At 43.7% G+C, this 14452-nt stretch overlaps 1 protein-coding gene across 6 annotated transcripts in view; it reads left to right on the top strand.

Annotated features, from left to right (window-relative positions):
* Positions 1-14452, top strand: part of pogzb (pogo transposable element derived with ZNF domain b) — a 38326-nt gene that overhangs the window by 4625 nt on the left and 19249 nt on the right. For 3 of the 6 annotated variants that reach the window (XM_050045715.1, XM_050045721.1, XM_050045720.1), the window contains exons 4-16: positions 1353-1594; positions 3510-3594; positions 3697-3879; positions 3962-4099; positions 4665-4878; positions 4981-5135; positions 5226-5326; positions 5403-5549; positions 7183-7317; positions 7410-7600; positions 7866-8015; positions 8350-8409; positions 10391-10503. In XM_050045715.1, the coding sequence (XP_049901672.1) occupies positions 1353-1594; positions 3510-3594; positions 3697-3879; positions 3962-4099; positions 4665-4878; positions 4981-5135; positions 5226-5326; positions 5403-5549; positions 7183-7317; positions 7410-7600; positions 7866-8015; positions 8350-8409; positions 10391-10503 (1914 nt within the window). The remainder of the gene's footprint in view (positions 1-1352; positions 1595-3509; positions 3595-3696; positions 3880-3961; positions 4100-4664; positions 4879-4980; positions 5136-5225; positions 5327-5402; positions 5550-7182; positions 7318-7409; positions 7601-7865; positions 8016-8349; positions 8410-10390; positions 10504-14452) is intronic. The other 3 variants (XM_050045719.1, XM_050045717.1, XM_050045716.1) reach the window with 3 other exon arrangements.

Below are 14452 nucleotides of genomic sequence, written 5' to 3'. Positions count from 1 at the left end.
CAGTGACCAACACAGACGCTGAAGAAGAGCATGAGCTCGACCATGAACAGGCTGAGTTGGTGGCGAAAAAAACGTCTGTTACATGGCGATACTTTGGATTCAGGTACGGGGACGTTGAACAGAAAGACGTGCTGTGTAAAAGTTTAAAAGTTAAAGTCACCACGTCCCGCGGCAACACGACCAATCTATATCAGTACTTGAGACAGCACAGCACAGGGAAAAGTAGGAAGAGTGCATGAAAGAGAAAGCCGAGCCGTGTAACGTTAAATACAAAGAGACAACTGAGAGCCGCCAGAGCCTCATAAAACAACATCCGAGCACAGTTGAGCAAACATTTGTAAGTGTCACAGGGAAATCATGGACTCCATAACAAATGAAAAATTGAGCAATTTTGCTCGGGTTCGGCCCACTTGACATGCTGCTGTGTTGTGCTATGGCGCTGGAATTTGTCACTTACGTGACAACGCCTGAACGCAACATATGCTCGCTCCGCTGTGTGTACAGTTCGTGCTGCGCTGCTGTGTGAGCAGCGTGTTTGACTGTGCTCAGTCTGTTGATGGTCATTGACACACTGTCTGTCCATAAAAATAACTGTCAGGTTAGTGCCCCCTGATATAATGTAGGGGAAACACTGAATCAAGCAAAAAGACTCATGATACCATTTATTTATTATATTTTATTGTAATTATATTGTAATCGCAATCGCGATATTGTCCACCATACTCGCAATCGCACATTTTTACCAAATCGTGCAGCACTACTCCACAGTTTACGCCCCAGGCTTTGACCCGGAAGTCCAATAGTATTAAATGTGTAACAGAAGAAGAAGCTGGTAACATAATGGTGAAATCTACATCCAGAGCCGTGTATTATTGGACAGACGAGGAGACACAGTTCATGCTGCATCAGCTGTTCAAAAAAGTGTTGGAACAGCTGGATGAGGCTCGATTGTTTGGTCTGTGATGTAATAGGTCAACTGGAAAAAGGTCCAACACTAACAAGCTGAAAGGAGGCATATCTCCACCTGTCGTAGAGGAGTCAGACATACTTAAGTAATTAAATGGATTCCCCTCCTGTGCTTGTATACTGGGACAAGGGCAGTAGTCCAGTTAGATGGCCTAGTGGAGCTGTAACCATAGCTCGATGTGCATGTAAACGTACTGAGTGTTACAGATAGAGGTTTGAATATCCAGAAATAATTTGTATATTCACTTCTGCTCTAAACTCATTTAGAACTTCTTCACTGTGAATCATCAGTGACAGTATTTTTTTGTTTGTGAGAATTGCGCTGTCTCTTTGTTATGTGTAACACCAGAAACAGTTCACCAAGTCTCTGTTTTCTTGTTCCTCAGCTTCACCTCCTGTTCAGATCGTCTGCTCCTCTGTGAGGCCTGCTCCTCCTACTTCCTCCGTCATCACCTCCTCTTCCTCTGTCTCACACCTCCCCGCCTCCTCCACGCCTGCAGCAGCTCAGACCCTGATGGCTCAGACCCATCAGGGGCCCCTCTTCCTGACGCAGACGCCAGGTGGGACGTTTCTCCTCCCAGCAGCCCCCGGGACACACAACGCCCAGCCCATCCTCCTCACCACACAGGTACAGAAAACAAACACACCCTCTGCTTTGTTTGAAGCTATGTTACATACTTAAGCAGAAAACGACTGTTGGTGGATGTTTACAGAAAGATGAACATGGAGTTCTCAGGTGGTTTAATCAGTCTGTGTAAACTGGGGTTAGTACAAGTGCAAACTAGAGGTGGATGCAGAAGTCACAGGTACAGCAGGAGAAAACAAATACATAGGTAACAGTTTTCATTTATTTACAACAGACTGAGGAAACATTTTGCTCCACCGCCAACTTTGGTAATTGTTTTTAATATTAAAAAAATCAGGAACATTTTAAACGTGTGTGTATTACACTGTACAAACACCCAAAAGGCGACGAGTCACAACAGGCTGTAACCTCAGCTTCAACAGCTTATTAATTCTGTTTCTTTTATCTGCCAAGAACTTAAACACATTAAATTATGTATTCATTTCATCCTGGTTAGATTACTGCAGTGCACTCTTCTCATGCCTCACACAACAAAACCTCCATAAACAGCGTGTAAAGCATTTTGTTACTTGGTAAATAAAGTTATTATTGTAAAACTAAGAAGTATCTCTCATTTTATGAAACTGTAAATAACACAGGTTAGTTTTTTGTTTTGTTTTTTGTTCGGCACATCTTGGTGATGCCACTGAGTGTGCGTCAGCGTGTTTGATGTGTTTCAGTTCTCTCTCTGATGCTTTTGAAGCTGATTAAGAACCCACAGGGTCGTTCAGCTCTGCGGTTTCATTAACTCTCATTAATTGCAGGGATCTGCACCCTCAACTATCAAAATGAAAACAAAACACCTAGAGCTGCACAAAACATATTTGAGCCTTGTAATGAAAGTTTACTTTAATTTCACAGATAAGAAACAATAAATTGCGAAGACAATAAAACCTCCACAAAAATAGCATTTTAAGTCTTGTGTGTGATTTATCCTGGCTTCATATGAGCAGAGGAAATCTCCGCTAGTCGCTAGGCTAATTTATACAGTGTAAAATGCCATAGGCTTGTGCTAATAACGTTAGCATGTTGTATTTGTTTGGAAAACATGTTTAGTGTAAAACAGTTGTTTTGTCAGCTGAATTTTGTAACTTTACCTTTGTTAAATGTTGCTGTTGTCCCTGGCTTCATGTGAGTAGAGGAAAAAGTCGCTAGGCTAATTTATACAATGTAAAATGCCATAGGCTTGTGCTAATAACGTTAGCATGCTGTTTGTGGAGAAAATGTGTCCAGATAAAGACAAGTGTTTGTCTGTGAATGCTGCGAGTTATAGTTTGCTATTGAGGTTTGGCAAAATTAAGAGGAAAGGGACCAGACTGTAGACTGATGAAGCACATTTTAGGTGACGAAAAGTTTATAAAAAAATGTATTCAGTGTATAGGCTACACGCTTTCACAATTGGAGAATGTAAACATCACTTTCAGCCTACAACAGTGATGAATAAAAACTAAAATCATAAAAAAATACCGTTATTCATTTCCATATAATTTTTTTGAAGTCACAGGGAGCCACTGGAGAGGGGCCAAAGAGAGTGACTGACTCACAGCCACTCAGCTTGTTGTGTGAGCCTCAGCATGTGTTGCTAACAGTGTACAGATACAAGTTTGTGGGGGGCACTCACGCTTGTGAACTTAGGTTCCACATCACACACATCAGTCTGCATACAATGTATTATGTCCGCAGCTGTGTGCACCGGACCGTGACCTTGTACTGTTCAACACAGATACACAAACCATCGCATTTGGAGTGAAGCCATTTAATGCTTTTAGCGCAATAGAATTATGAAATCAATACAAAAGGCACAGCCAGTGTAAGGTGGCGAGCAGCGGCGTCATGTGGTCATATGTTAGGTTCACTCTGCTCATGCTTCTGTTCAGTGCCTGTGATGTCACTGTGATGTCTTGTGTTTACTGTACAGGGTTTCCCGATGATGAACCACGGCACCCCTCTGGTGTTGAACCTGCAGCCGGGGCAGACGGTCCAGCCACTCACCTTGATCCAGTGTAGGACACCTGAACGCCACCAGACAATAATCAATCAGAAATAAGATCTGATTATCAATTGGGTCACTCATCACTCCTGTTTCCTGTTTCCTGTCCTCACAGCCCCGTCGTTGGGTCAGTTGGTGCGGCCCAGCGTAGGCGTGTCTCCAGTCCTCCCTCAAGGCCAGGCAATCCAGACCAGACCAGGCCCCGCCCCCTCCAGAGGCCCCACCCAGCCTGGCTCCACCTTCACCACCATGCAGCTGCCCGCCACGCTGACCATCCGCACCAGCACGCCAGGACCTGGTTAGCCTACAGAAATCTGATCAGAACTGATTGATTGATTGACATATGCATTGATTATTGATTGATCCTTTGTTTTCTCCAGTTAACCTTCAGATGACCCAGGTGGGCGGAGCCAGCTCCCTGAAGGTGGGAGGTTCCCCCGCCCTTCCCTCTGGCTCGGCCAATGGAGTCACCAGAATCACGTTCAGCCGCGGTACGGGCAGAGCAGTTATTGATACTGGTACTACGGTTACTTTTTAAAATCTGGTTCATAATTATACGTCTATAAACATGTTTTACTTGCTTTGTGTTGCTGTAAATTTTAAATATCTAATTTGTACAACAAAGAAATTCCACAATGATTTTCGTCTTTGAGAAGACAGATTATCGGTTCATTTTGGTTACGGCTCAATAAAAATAACAGATTACAGAAATAACAAGTGAAAGGAATCACTGCTGGTACAGAAGCTGCTTCGTCTCAGCCTTAAAGATCTTAAAAAAATTATGAGATGTGTGGATGAATAACCTTCTCTATGAAATCTCAGGAATAAATGTCTCCTCAAAAACCCTTATTAACATAACAATTATATAAAAACAAAAGAATTTTTACAGAATTCATTACGGGCTGCAAGACTTTTATTGTGAAGGAGAGCAGGAAGTGCTCACCTGATCACAGCTGGTCCAAACTCTCACCTGTGGAACATCAGGGTCCTGTTAACAATCACCTCATTCAAACTTGTGCAGTGCGACTATATTGTGTTACCATGGTTACCGTGCTTCATGACTCTGTGTGTCACTTGGTTCAGCAGCTCCTGGCCCCGCCCCCTCTGTCGTCACCACCCCAGGTGTGACATCATCAGCGCCGACATCCGACCCCACCAGAGTGGTGATGAGTGTGGAGGAGTTTTACTACGGAACTTATGAGGGTGACTTGAGTCTGAGGAAACCTCAACCACTGGGGATCAAGACCTGCACTTTCACCTGCCAGAGCTGCTCACACCTGGCCGAGAACAACCTGAGGTGGGACCAGCGAGCACCTGTACACTCCTGAGCACCTGTACACTCCTGCACTGTCCTGCTGCAGCAGCCATTATGTTTACTTTTATATGTGTGTGTGTGCAGGTTGATGCAGCACATGCTCCAGCACTCAGAGCTGATTGGAGCACGAGGAGCAGGTGATGAGAGGACGTGCTGCAGGTTCTGTTACCGACAGTTCTCGTCTCGCAGTCAGCTCCAGAGCCACCAGGAGCAGGTGCATGGCCCCACCCTCTCCTCCAGTAAGAACCACACCTGGTCACACACACCTGAAAATATAAAACCAATGTGTTTTCCTGGACTGGACTTATGATACTTCTTTTCTCTCGCAGGTATGTGTCGTATTTGTGAGTGGGCGTTTGAGAACGAGCCGGCCTTCTTGAACCACATGAAGTCCAACCACAAACCAGGAGAGATGCCCTACGTCTGCCAGGTGAGTACGACCTCTGACCTCTGACCTAATTAACCCGGCTGCCCTCGGGCCTCATTAACTCAGGTGTGATTTTCAGGTGTGTTCATTTCGCTCGTCCTTCTACTCAGACGTAGTGCAGCACTTCGCCAGCTTTCACAGAGAGTCTCGCTTCCTTTTGTGTGTTTTCTGCCTGAAAGTGACCAGAAACCCCACCAGCTACCAGCAGCACCTGCTGAAACACCAGGTAACCACACACACACACACACACACACACACACACACACACACACACACACAGCTCATAATATATATATCACTATACATATATGTTTTATAATATATGTATATTTGGTGTAAGTTTTCAGTATTTGGTGAAAACACAAACAGAAAACAAGCTTTTTGTCATTTATTTTGAGAAACATTAACAATCAACTGACCTGTTATCAATAATTCTCAGTGAAAGATAAAGCCCTGCCCGAGACTTTTGATTAGTATCCCGCTCCTGCCCTCTCCTCATTGATATCTGACCATAACCGCCCTCTCCTGCAGAGTGTTTTATCTATTACTGCCAATTCCCGCAGGATCTGTGTCAGCTTCCTGCACCCTCAAACATTAGCCACTTTTACATGGCATACAAGGCAGTAATATTGCGCCGCCATGCGGCCTGGCCATGCTGTGTAGGGTACGATCACGGAAAGGGGGTGCAGAGTTGTCTCACCTCTGAGCCAGAAACGGAAGTAGTAACAGCCCCAAAATGAGGTCTGTGTAAAACATAAAGCCAGAAAGACGTGACCAGGGAGGGGGAGGTGTGACGTATTGATTACCTGTTATGCAGCGGGAGATTTAAATAGCAGCTGTTAGCAGTTAGAGGCTAACTCACAGAAGAAGAACAGTGGCTGTAAATGTCTGCAAACTGGGAAAACAATGACATTCAGGAGCTCCTTACCCTCCGAGCAGAGGATGAGATTAGTTGCCATGTAACAGAGAAGCTAAACGGTTGTGATAGACATGTTATGCCATTCTTATTGTCAATTAAGTGCTGCTTACGCGTATGTTATGTCACACCATGAGGTCGATGCTGTTGTGTTACATGTCACACCTGTCACGTCTCCTTTAATTGTGTTATGCTGGGATGCAGTTTGTTATCACACATCAGAGTGGAGTGATGCCACCGTCGATTGGTTCTGTGTAAAAATGCAAAGGAAATTTTGGTAAGATAAAAAGTTTATTATGGGTCATTCAGAAGTCACGGAAAAGTTTTCAAGCCGCTCTCCTCCTGCTCTCTGTGCCCAGTTGACATAAGCTCACACAGCGGCAACAGTAGCAGCTAACATCCGACACCGAGCCGTTCAGCATTCCCAACAATCTCACACCGACACCAGAACAGCTCCACTCAGTTGTTTCATTCTTAACTAACCGTTGGATAGCCATGTGATGCCAACCGTTAGCCCTATCACTGTGTGTGTGACAGAGCTCGTACCCCCACAGTGGGGCACAGCAAATCAGTACTCTGTGTGTAGCTCTACAGAGAAGGGCTCGTTTTAAATGGTCAAATTTGTGGTTAAGTTGTGGTGATTTGACGGAATTGCAAGGTCGTGCAGAACTGTTGTTGCGACATCAAGGAGGGACTGTCTGTGTGACCTGTACAGGTAAACATGCTAACCTGACTAGCATAGTTCAGCTAACAGACAACAGTTGTTACACTGAGTTTATGTTCGTTATGATAGGTGTGTTGACCTCATTAGACAGTAATTACTTTGTATGGAACCAAACATCCTGCAGTGAACAGTCGGGGATCAGTTCTGTTACATCCATAATTTATGTTTCATTTTTATAAAACGTCCTCTTTGTCTCTGTCCGTCCGTCTTCTCCCTCAGGTCAACCAGGCCTTCCACTGTAACAGGTGTCGTCTTCAGTTCGTCTTCCTGAAGGACAAAATGCAGCACAAACTGGAAAACCACCGCAGCTTCCGGCGACCTGCGAGGCTCGACGGACTGCCACCAGGGTCAAAGGTCAGCTCACTAGACTCTGAACCCCTTACAAGGCTTGTCTGGACTCAAGTCCCGTCCCCGGCTGTTCTCATTATTGATTCATGTGTCTCCAGGTGACGATCAGGACTTACGGGAAGATCAGGTCTCTGGGATCAGGAGGTAGCCGACCTTTCCAGAGCCCCGCCTCCCTCATCCAGCCAATCAACATCAAGACAGAGAAGTCTCCGACCCAGAGGAGCCCTCCCTTCCAGAAATCACCTCGATCACCAACCAAGAAACCGGTCAGCCGCAGAGTCCACAACAGGTCAGACTTACTAAAAAACCTTAAGGTTTCTCCTGAGGGTGGCGCCAGAGGGGAGTGTCATGTCGAAATCAGTTGGTCTGAACTACATGATACAAAACAGATAAAAATAGCGACTTTGCCGGGGACTATTTAGCGGCGGCTTATTCCTCATTTGCTGCTCTATCTCTCTATCAGTGTTTAAATGTTGGATACAAGTTGTATAAAAACTCATGGTAGTATCTGTACTGAGATTAAATATTGCCTCGTCTCGTCTCGTCTCTTGCAGGTCTTCCTCATATGATGGAGACCGGTTGGTGTGTTTGGAGTGTGGAACCGACGCCTCCGACTTCTCGGCTCACTACCCAACTCACGTGACCTGTCTGCTGTGTCCCTACAGCAGCTGCTGCTCCAGGGCCTACGCTACCCACATGATCCAGTAAGAACACACTCACAGTACCACTCACTGTACTGCAGTAATAAAATAAAATGAAACTAAAAGTTAAAGGTTGTTAAGAAGCCTGAAATGAAAAGCAGATGGTGAGAGTTAAATGGAAATATATTCAAAACGCATTAATTGAAACTCTCACATTAAATTGAATAATGAACTGAAATGTTAAAATTCATGTTTTTATCTTGTGCTCATTTTCCTCCCTGTGTGTCTCGTGTCTCTAAACAACAACATGAATTTATTCACCATCTTCCTTGTTTCCTTTTATGATGTTCAGTCTTTATCCTCTATGATTCTGACTCTTGTTGTTTGTTGTTTTCAGTCACCACGTGCCGCCATCCAAAGACAAAGTTCTTCCTCTGCACCGACTGCCTCCTCCATGGTGAGACCCACTGCTCATCAATCACGTTCAAATCAAATCATTGTTTATCGATCACTGAGCTGCTTTCAGTTTGAGTTGTACCACTTGTTCCCAAAGAGAAAAGCAGAGCAGAGTCAGATAAAACGGAAACAAAAAATTATATAATCAATAACTATCAGACTTTCAAACAGACACCTCCTCATGTTTCATTCACGCTCACAATTCTTACAAAACTTTATTGTCCATCACAGTGTGACTGATTTGTGTTAGTGCTGCAGTGACTCAGTCTGACCTGCAGGTGTCGCTCTTCATCACTGAAACTCCTTTGACCATCACAACAAAACAGTGTACATGAATATTAATGAATGTGAATGTTACTGTCAGACTGCAGGTTTTACTGTCTTCATGGAGAACAGATGTTTTTACATGTGGAGCTGTTTAACATTAATATACACAACAGAAGAAGTTTGTGTTCAGACAGTCTGAAAATGTTCTTCTTGTATTCTGTATCCTGCTCTCTAACGTGAAATATCTGAGTTTAAATTTAATTCTGTTCATCTTCTTCAACTTCATTTATTGGTAAAGGTGAACACACAAACTGTACAGGACCAGAGTCTGTGAACAACATACTGTACGTATCACATCTGGTCTGAATGGTAAGAATGTTGATCAGCGTTTCACACAATCAGAGTTCTGATCAGATTTAAAACTACTTCAACTCAGCTTTGATTTTAACTACTGAAGCTGTTTTCTATAAATGATATCGGGCCTTATTTAGACAACCTACAGTACATGGTGTAAAGTGAGTTTAAGGCGAGTCCAACTATTTCTGCCTGTTAAACAGAGCATAATTTGGGCACGAAGTAAAGTGCAAGGGGCAAAGGGGTTGTATTTAGCAATACCGTGGGACATTTAAGCGGGAAAACAATAAACTTGACAGAGGAAACATAACTAAACTTTTAGTGTCTGAAATAATCAAGGAATTAATGCTGCTTCTGATGCATAAATGCTCTCAGCATCTCTCTTAATGAGGAGTCAGACAGCAGCTGTGCTCTGCTCTGCTATGTTCGTGCTTTAAATAATGTGACAGCCTCTGAAAACAAACCATGGCTCTACTGGAGACCGGAACATATAAAGGATGCCACAGGTTGCAGAGATAAAAATCAGCATATTTTATTGTTTGCAAAATCGGAATCAGACTTAGAGCATAAAGAAACAAAGGGAGTTGGAGATCCCGGCCAAAAGAAATAAAAGATGTGGAAGTTGCTGTGCAGCCACTCAGCGAGCCATAGCACCCAGTTCATCCCCCTAAACTAAACTAAACTAAATGGAACCAAACAAAATCTGAGAACTGAACTACCAGCCATCTCAAACCCAAACAAATGTAACAAAACCCAACAAGGTAAATGGTGCTAGGGAACAAGGCAGGAATGACAATTATCACCCACGACATCTGCTGGGCTGTTGCGGGCATGTGTCTCTGTGTCTCCCCCAATCCGCCCCTCAGCTCCCTTTGATTCTCTCCTGCCAAATTGCTCTCAGGTCCTGCGCTCCTGGAGGAAGAGATAGGGAGAGAGAAGACACAACAAACACTCAGTAGGGTGTGCAATACAGCACAAGGTCACATGTAACAAATAATATTAATATTTTCCTCGTTAATGATGGATTATTTCACCGGCCTGCAAATCATCTGTGTGTCCCTGTGTGTGTTTCTAACAGACCGTACGTACGTTGTGAACAGGCCTCTGCAGGAGCATGTTACTATCTGAATATTGCGCCCTTCAAATAGCAGGAAAATACTGCGCCATTATGACTTTTGACCAGGTTTTTGTTGATCAATGGCACAGTCTGCAATACGCCTAAAATGCACCTGACCACATCTCATTTAAGACCTACATGCCCATGGGCGCACAGATGGGTGCAAGTCCATTGCTACTCACATAAAGTGTTCATTGTTAAAGTGATATTAATGAAGACAAACCTTTTTTATTGTGTGTTTCAGTGTGTTCCTGCTGCAGTGCTCTGACTGTGACTATAAGCCTCACACTGCAGATCAGATGGCTGACCACCTGCTGATGAACCCAGATCACTACAGGGCCACCTGTCGAACCAGGAGTAAGACTGCAACACACACACACACACACACACACACACACACACACACAAACTGTGAAATCAGAGTTTAGCTGATTCACTTCCAGTTAAGATAACACAGCAATGAGTGATTTCACAAAGAATGGATTGCGGCCGCTGATAGCACCATGAATTTCACATTGTTTGCGACCGCTATCGGCCTCGTCTGAAGGTCTGAGTCACAAAGGATACTGTACTAATGATGTCACAGTGCAAACAGACCCATAAAGTTTTGCATCCGTGTGCAGTTTGCACCTTTTGTTGTCTGATTACAGTCATCCATGTGCCAGAGAATAATGTTGCCTAAACGCCAAGAACACAGCGGGCAGAGAAAGGGAGAGAGAAACAGAAAAGCTACAGGTTCTGACTGACGAGCTGCAGAGGCGTTCCTCTAAACTTCAGACAGGAGTTAAAATGTGACACAGAGAAACTGTATTAGGATTTAATATCCAAATCTGTCAGTGTACTTTGTTACCACCAAGACTAATAATTTCACTGTAAACTGCATGTGGCTGTTAGCGCTGGTCATTTTAAACTGAACTACCTTTGCATTTGCACAGAAAGGGGCCAAATTTGCTCCAAATGTATGTTTGCATATGACCTTATTTATATTGTACATGCAGAAAGCTCAGGATTACTGAGCCACCATTTGCTTGGCAGTGCAGTCAGGGGCTCATCTCACCCTTTGGGGAGCTTTGAGAATTACACACTTTCTTTTTGTTGTATTTGTGCAGATTTTCCAGCTGTAAAGTTGCAAAATCGTTTTGTGTATTTGCTTCTAATGCTTTTAATCAGAGCACAGCAGGTCGTCTGTAAACAGCACCGAATTAAAAAACCGAATGATAAATAAAAAATGTTTTCATTGTAAATGATGGAGGTTTGTTTTTTTTTAAAGAAAATAACAAATACTCTTAAACCAGACACAACTGTTTAAACTAAGTGTCTCGTTTTTCCAAATTGCATCCTTCTTTTCAAGAAATTATTGAGAAACAACAGGGTTGAAAAAAAATCGTAAAAGGGTGTTTATAAACTCAGTACGTTTACATGACATTAGAGGACACTGATTTATTGTGTTAGTCCGACTGAAATCGGACTTTTAAAGTACATGTAAACATGTCAGTCTGACTGAAATTGGACTATATCGAATTTCTCAAAGTTGGACTAACACACCCAGATAATAGCCCCTTTTACACTGCCAGATTTTCCGCGAATGTTGGGCCGTTCTGCCGGCAAGCTGCGACCGTTTATACACACAGAGGTGGATTGGCGAGTTGATCCGAGGTGCCCAATTTTCCGCCTCGTAGGGTAGACATATTGGCGGAACCTTTTAAGTTTAAACAGACCGAGGCGGCCTTCCGCAACCGGAGGGGCTGTTGAAGACATGTGGGAGGAGCTGTTGATGACGCTGCACGTGAGACCCACTGGCGGTGGATAAACAGGAAACAGCTGATAGCAGGAATTAGTGAGCAGCTAGTAGCAAGAGGGAAACGCAAACCTGACAGACACTGTAAAGATGAGCAACTGGTGCGCCCTCCTTGCCCTTGCAAATGAAGAGGCCAATAACTGTCACATGACAGGAATGGTAAAGAACGAGCCGATTTACAAGAGAATCGCCGAAGGACTGACCAGCCGCGACTTCCCTCCCACGTCACTGTTTACGTCACACGCTGAGCTACACGTTTTGTTACTTGCTCACGCCCCCCATTGCCCCGAAAAAGGCGCATTCTGTATAAACAAAAGTAGGTAGGCGGCATTTTGCTGCACTCCCCGATTTTGTTTTTATACTGCCAATGCTGAAAAAGACTGATTGGGCTTTCCTGCAAATTTGCACAATTCCTATCTAAAAAGAGCTTATGTGATTGGGACTCGAATTCCTCCTGCATGTATACAGTCAGTCAGACCCAAACTAGCCTAGTCACTCTCCACATGCTCCACAGTTTCCGCCCTGAAAGCATTAAATGTGTAACAGAAGAAGAAGCCGGTAACAACATGGAGAATTCTATATCCAGGGCCGTGTATTTTTGGACGGACAAAATGTACAGAGCTGTAATGTTGTCCACCATGATACCAGTTAACTTGTTAATCGATTGTTTGTTCTGTGACGTAATAGGTCAACAGGAAAAAGGTCCAATCATAACAAGCTGAAAGGGGGCATATCTCCACCTATCGTAGAGGAGTCTGACATAGTTTGGTTATTAAATCAAATCCCCTCCCGTGCTTGTGTACTGGGACGATGACAGAAGTCCAATTAAATGGCCTAGTTGAACTATAACCCTAAACATACTGAATTTTAATCATGATGTCTCTGTCACTCCAGAGTCTAACACCAAAGATCCTACAGGCATTTGAACCTTTATTGACTTACTGATATCAGAGACAGATCCATGTTTGTAATTCCTCCTGTTACAAGTTCATTTTATTATATTGTATTAAGAAGCTTCGCTTTTCTCAGATCTGCTCCTGTTTTTATTTTAACCTTGAAAATCAGTCTGAGGGTCAACACCAGATTTAAGTCACTGATTTAGAGTTGTGTAAACAGGCTGTTAGAAGTCACCTAAACCTGTGTGTGCTCCATCTTAACTGATGGGATCACCACCACAAACTAAAACCTTGATTAGACGGGCTGCATATCTCACAATGTCTCATAATGATAACATAAGGATCTGGTTATTAGTAAATGAATGAATGAATGTTTCTGTAACATGACCTCCTGACTTAATCAGCTCTTCTACATAACACAGACTTCCAGCTGGTCACAAGTTCAGTGTTCCAGTGTCCAAAGTCAATATTTCACCCAGTAACCAGTGTTCGTGTGACCTGTTGTCACAGTTTAACTTGGACTGACAGGACCTGATTGCATTCAGGCAGTATGTATTTCATAATATTCGCTCAGATAAAAATTAAGGTCAAAAGAGGGACTGCTGCAGATCTGATAAAAGCTGTAAAACATCTACAGATTTGACATCAGCCAACTGAACTTTAGTGTTTCAGCTCTCAGCTTTTCCTCCTGCGTGCTCTGTCTCTCTTAAATCAACCCTTTCCTAGTGGGGGAGGTCTGACAGTGTGCTCCTGGCTTCAGCCGGAGCCAAAGTAAATAAAACTGACCCACGTGAAGGTTCAGTCTCGCTCCTTGACGCCATGACGCTGTAGAAATAAACAGTATTGTATCTGGAACAGTGTGTTTACAAATCAAGATGGCTTCCAACATGATCTGCTGCCAGTTTAGAGAAGAATCATTGTGTTAACTTCTAAAATTTATTACCCTCAAAAACATCCAGAGAAACTTCTCTAATGACTCCTTCAGCCCGTCCACGTCTCCACATCATCCTGTCGCAATAAATCTCTGAATACCACACTAACCCTGGTTCTTGTTTTGTTACACTGGCTTCCTGGCAAATTTAGGAATGAATTCAAAATACTTTCAGTGCCTGATGTAGTTTCCCAGTGAGCTCTGGATCCCAGTCAGGTGTAGGGTTTGTTACCGAAACTGCAGGGGCTCCTATACGACCGGTGCCAAAATGAATCGCAACCCAGATTTTGGTGGCTCACTTAAGTGCAGGATTGTTTCGAGAGAGGAAGAGAGAGAGTGTGTGTGCGTACGTGGCGGAGGACAGTGAGGCTGCGGCTCACGGAGCAGACTGTGAAGTATAAATAAATGCCTAAACTCAAGAGCCAAGCCAAGCTCGAGTGTGTTCTTTGCCCCTTGCTGATGAAAGTGAAGATGGTTCGCCTTGAAGTTCGTTAGTGAAGTTAGCCTCCCATTGGAACCTGACCAGACTCATTTAAGGTGGACTGTCAAGGTTGACCAGCTATATTCTCATTGTTGTGACGATCTCAGCCGCTCCTTAACTGATAATGAAGAAATGTCCACCTGCTGAGTCTCTCCTGAGTTATGGAGACAATTATTGGTCATTAGAAGCAGTAGTAGTAG

The sequence above is a fragment of the Epinephelus moara genome, chromosome 6 (assembly GCF_006386435.1).
Source record: "Epinephelus moara isolate mb chromosome 6, YSFRI_EMoa_1.0, whole genome shotgun sequence".
In the NCBI taxonomy this organism is placed as follows: Eukaryota; Metazoa; Chordata; class Actinopteri; order Perciformes; family Serranidae; genus Epinephelus; species Epinephelus moara.
The sequence above is the reverse complement of the archived record's forward strand: the minus strand, read 5'-3'. Positions and strand labels throughout refer to the sequence as shown.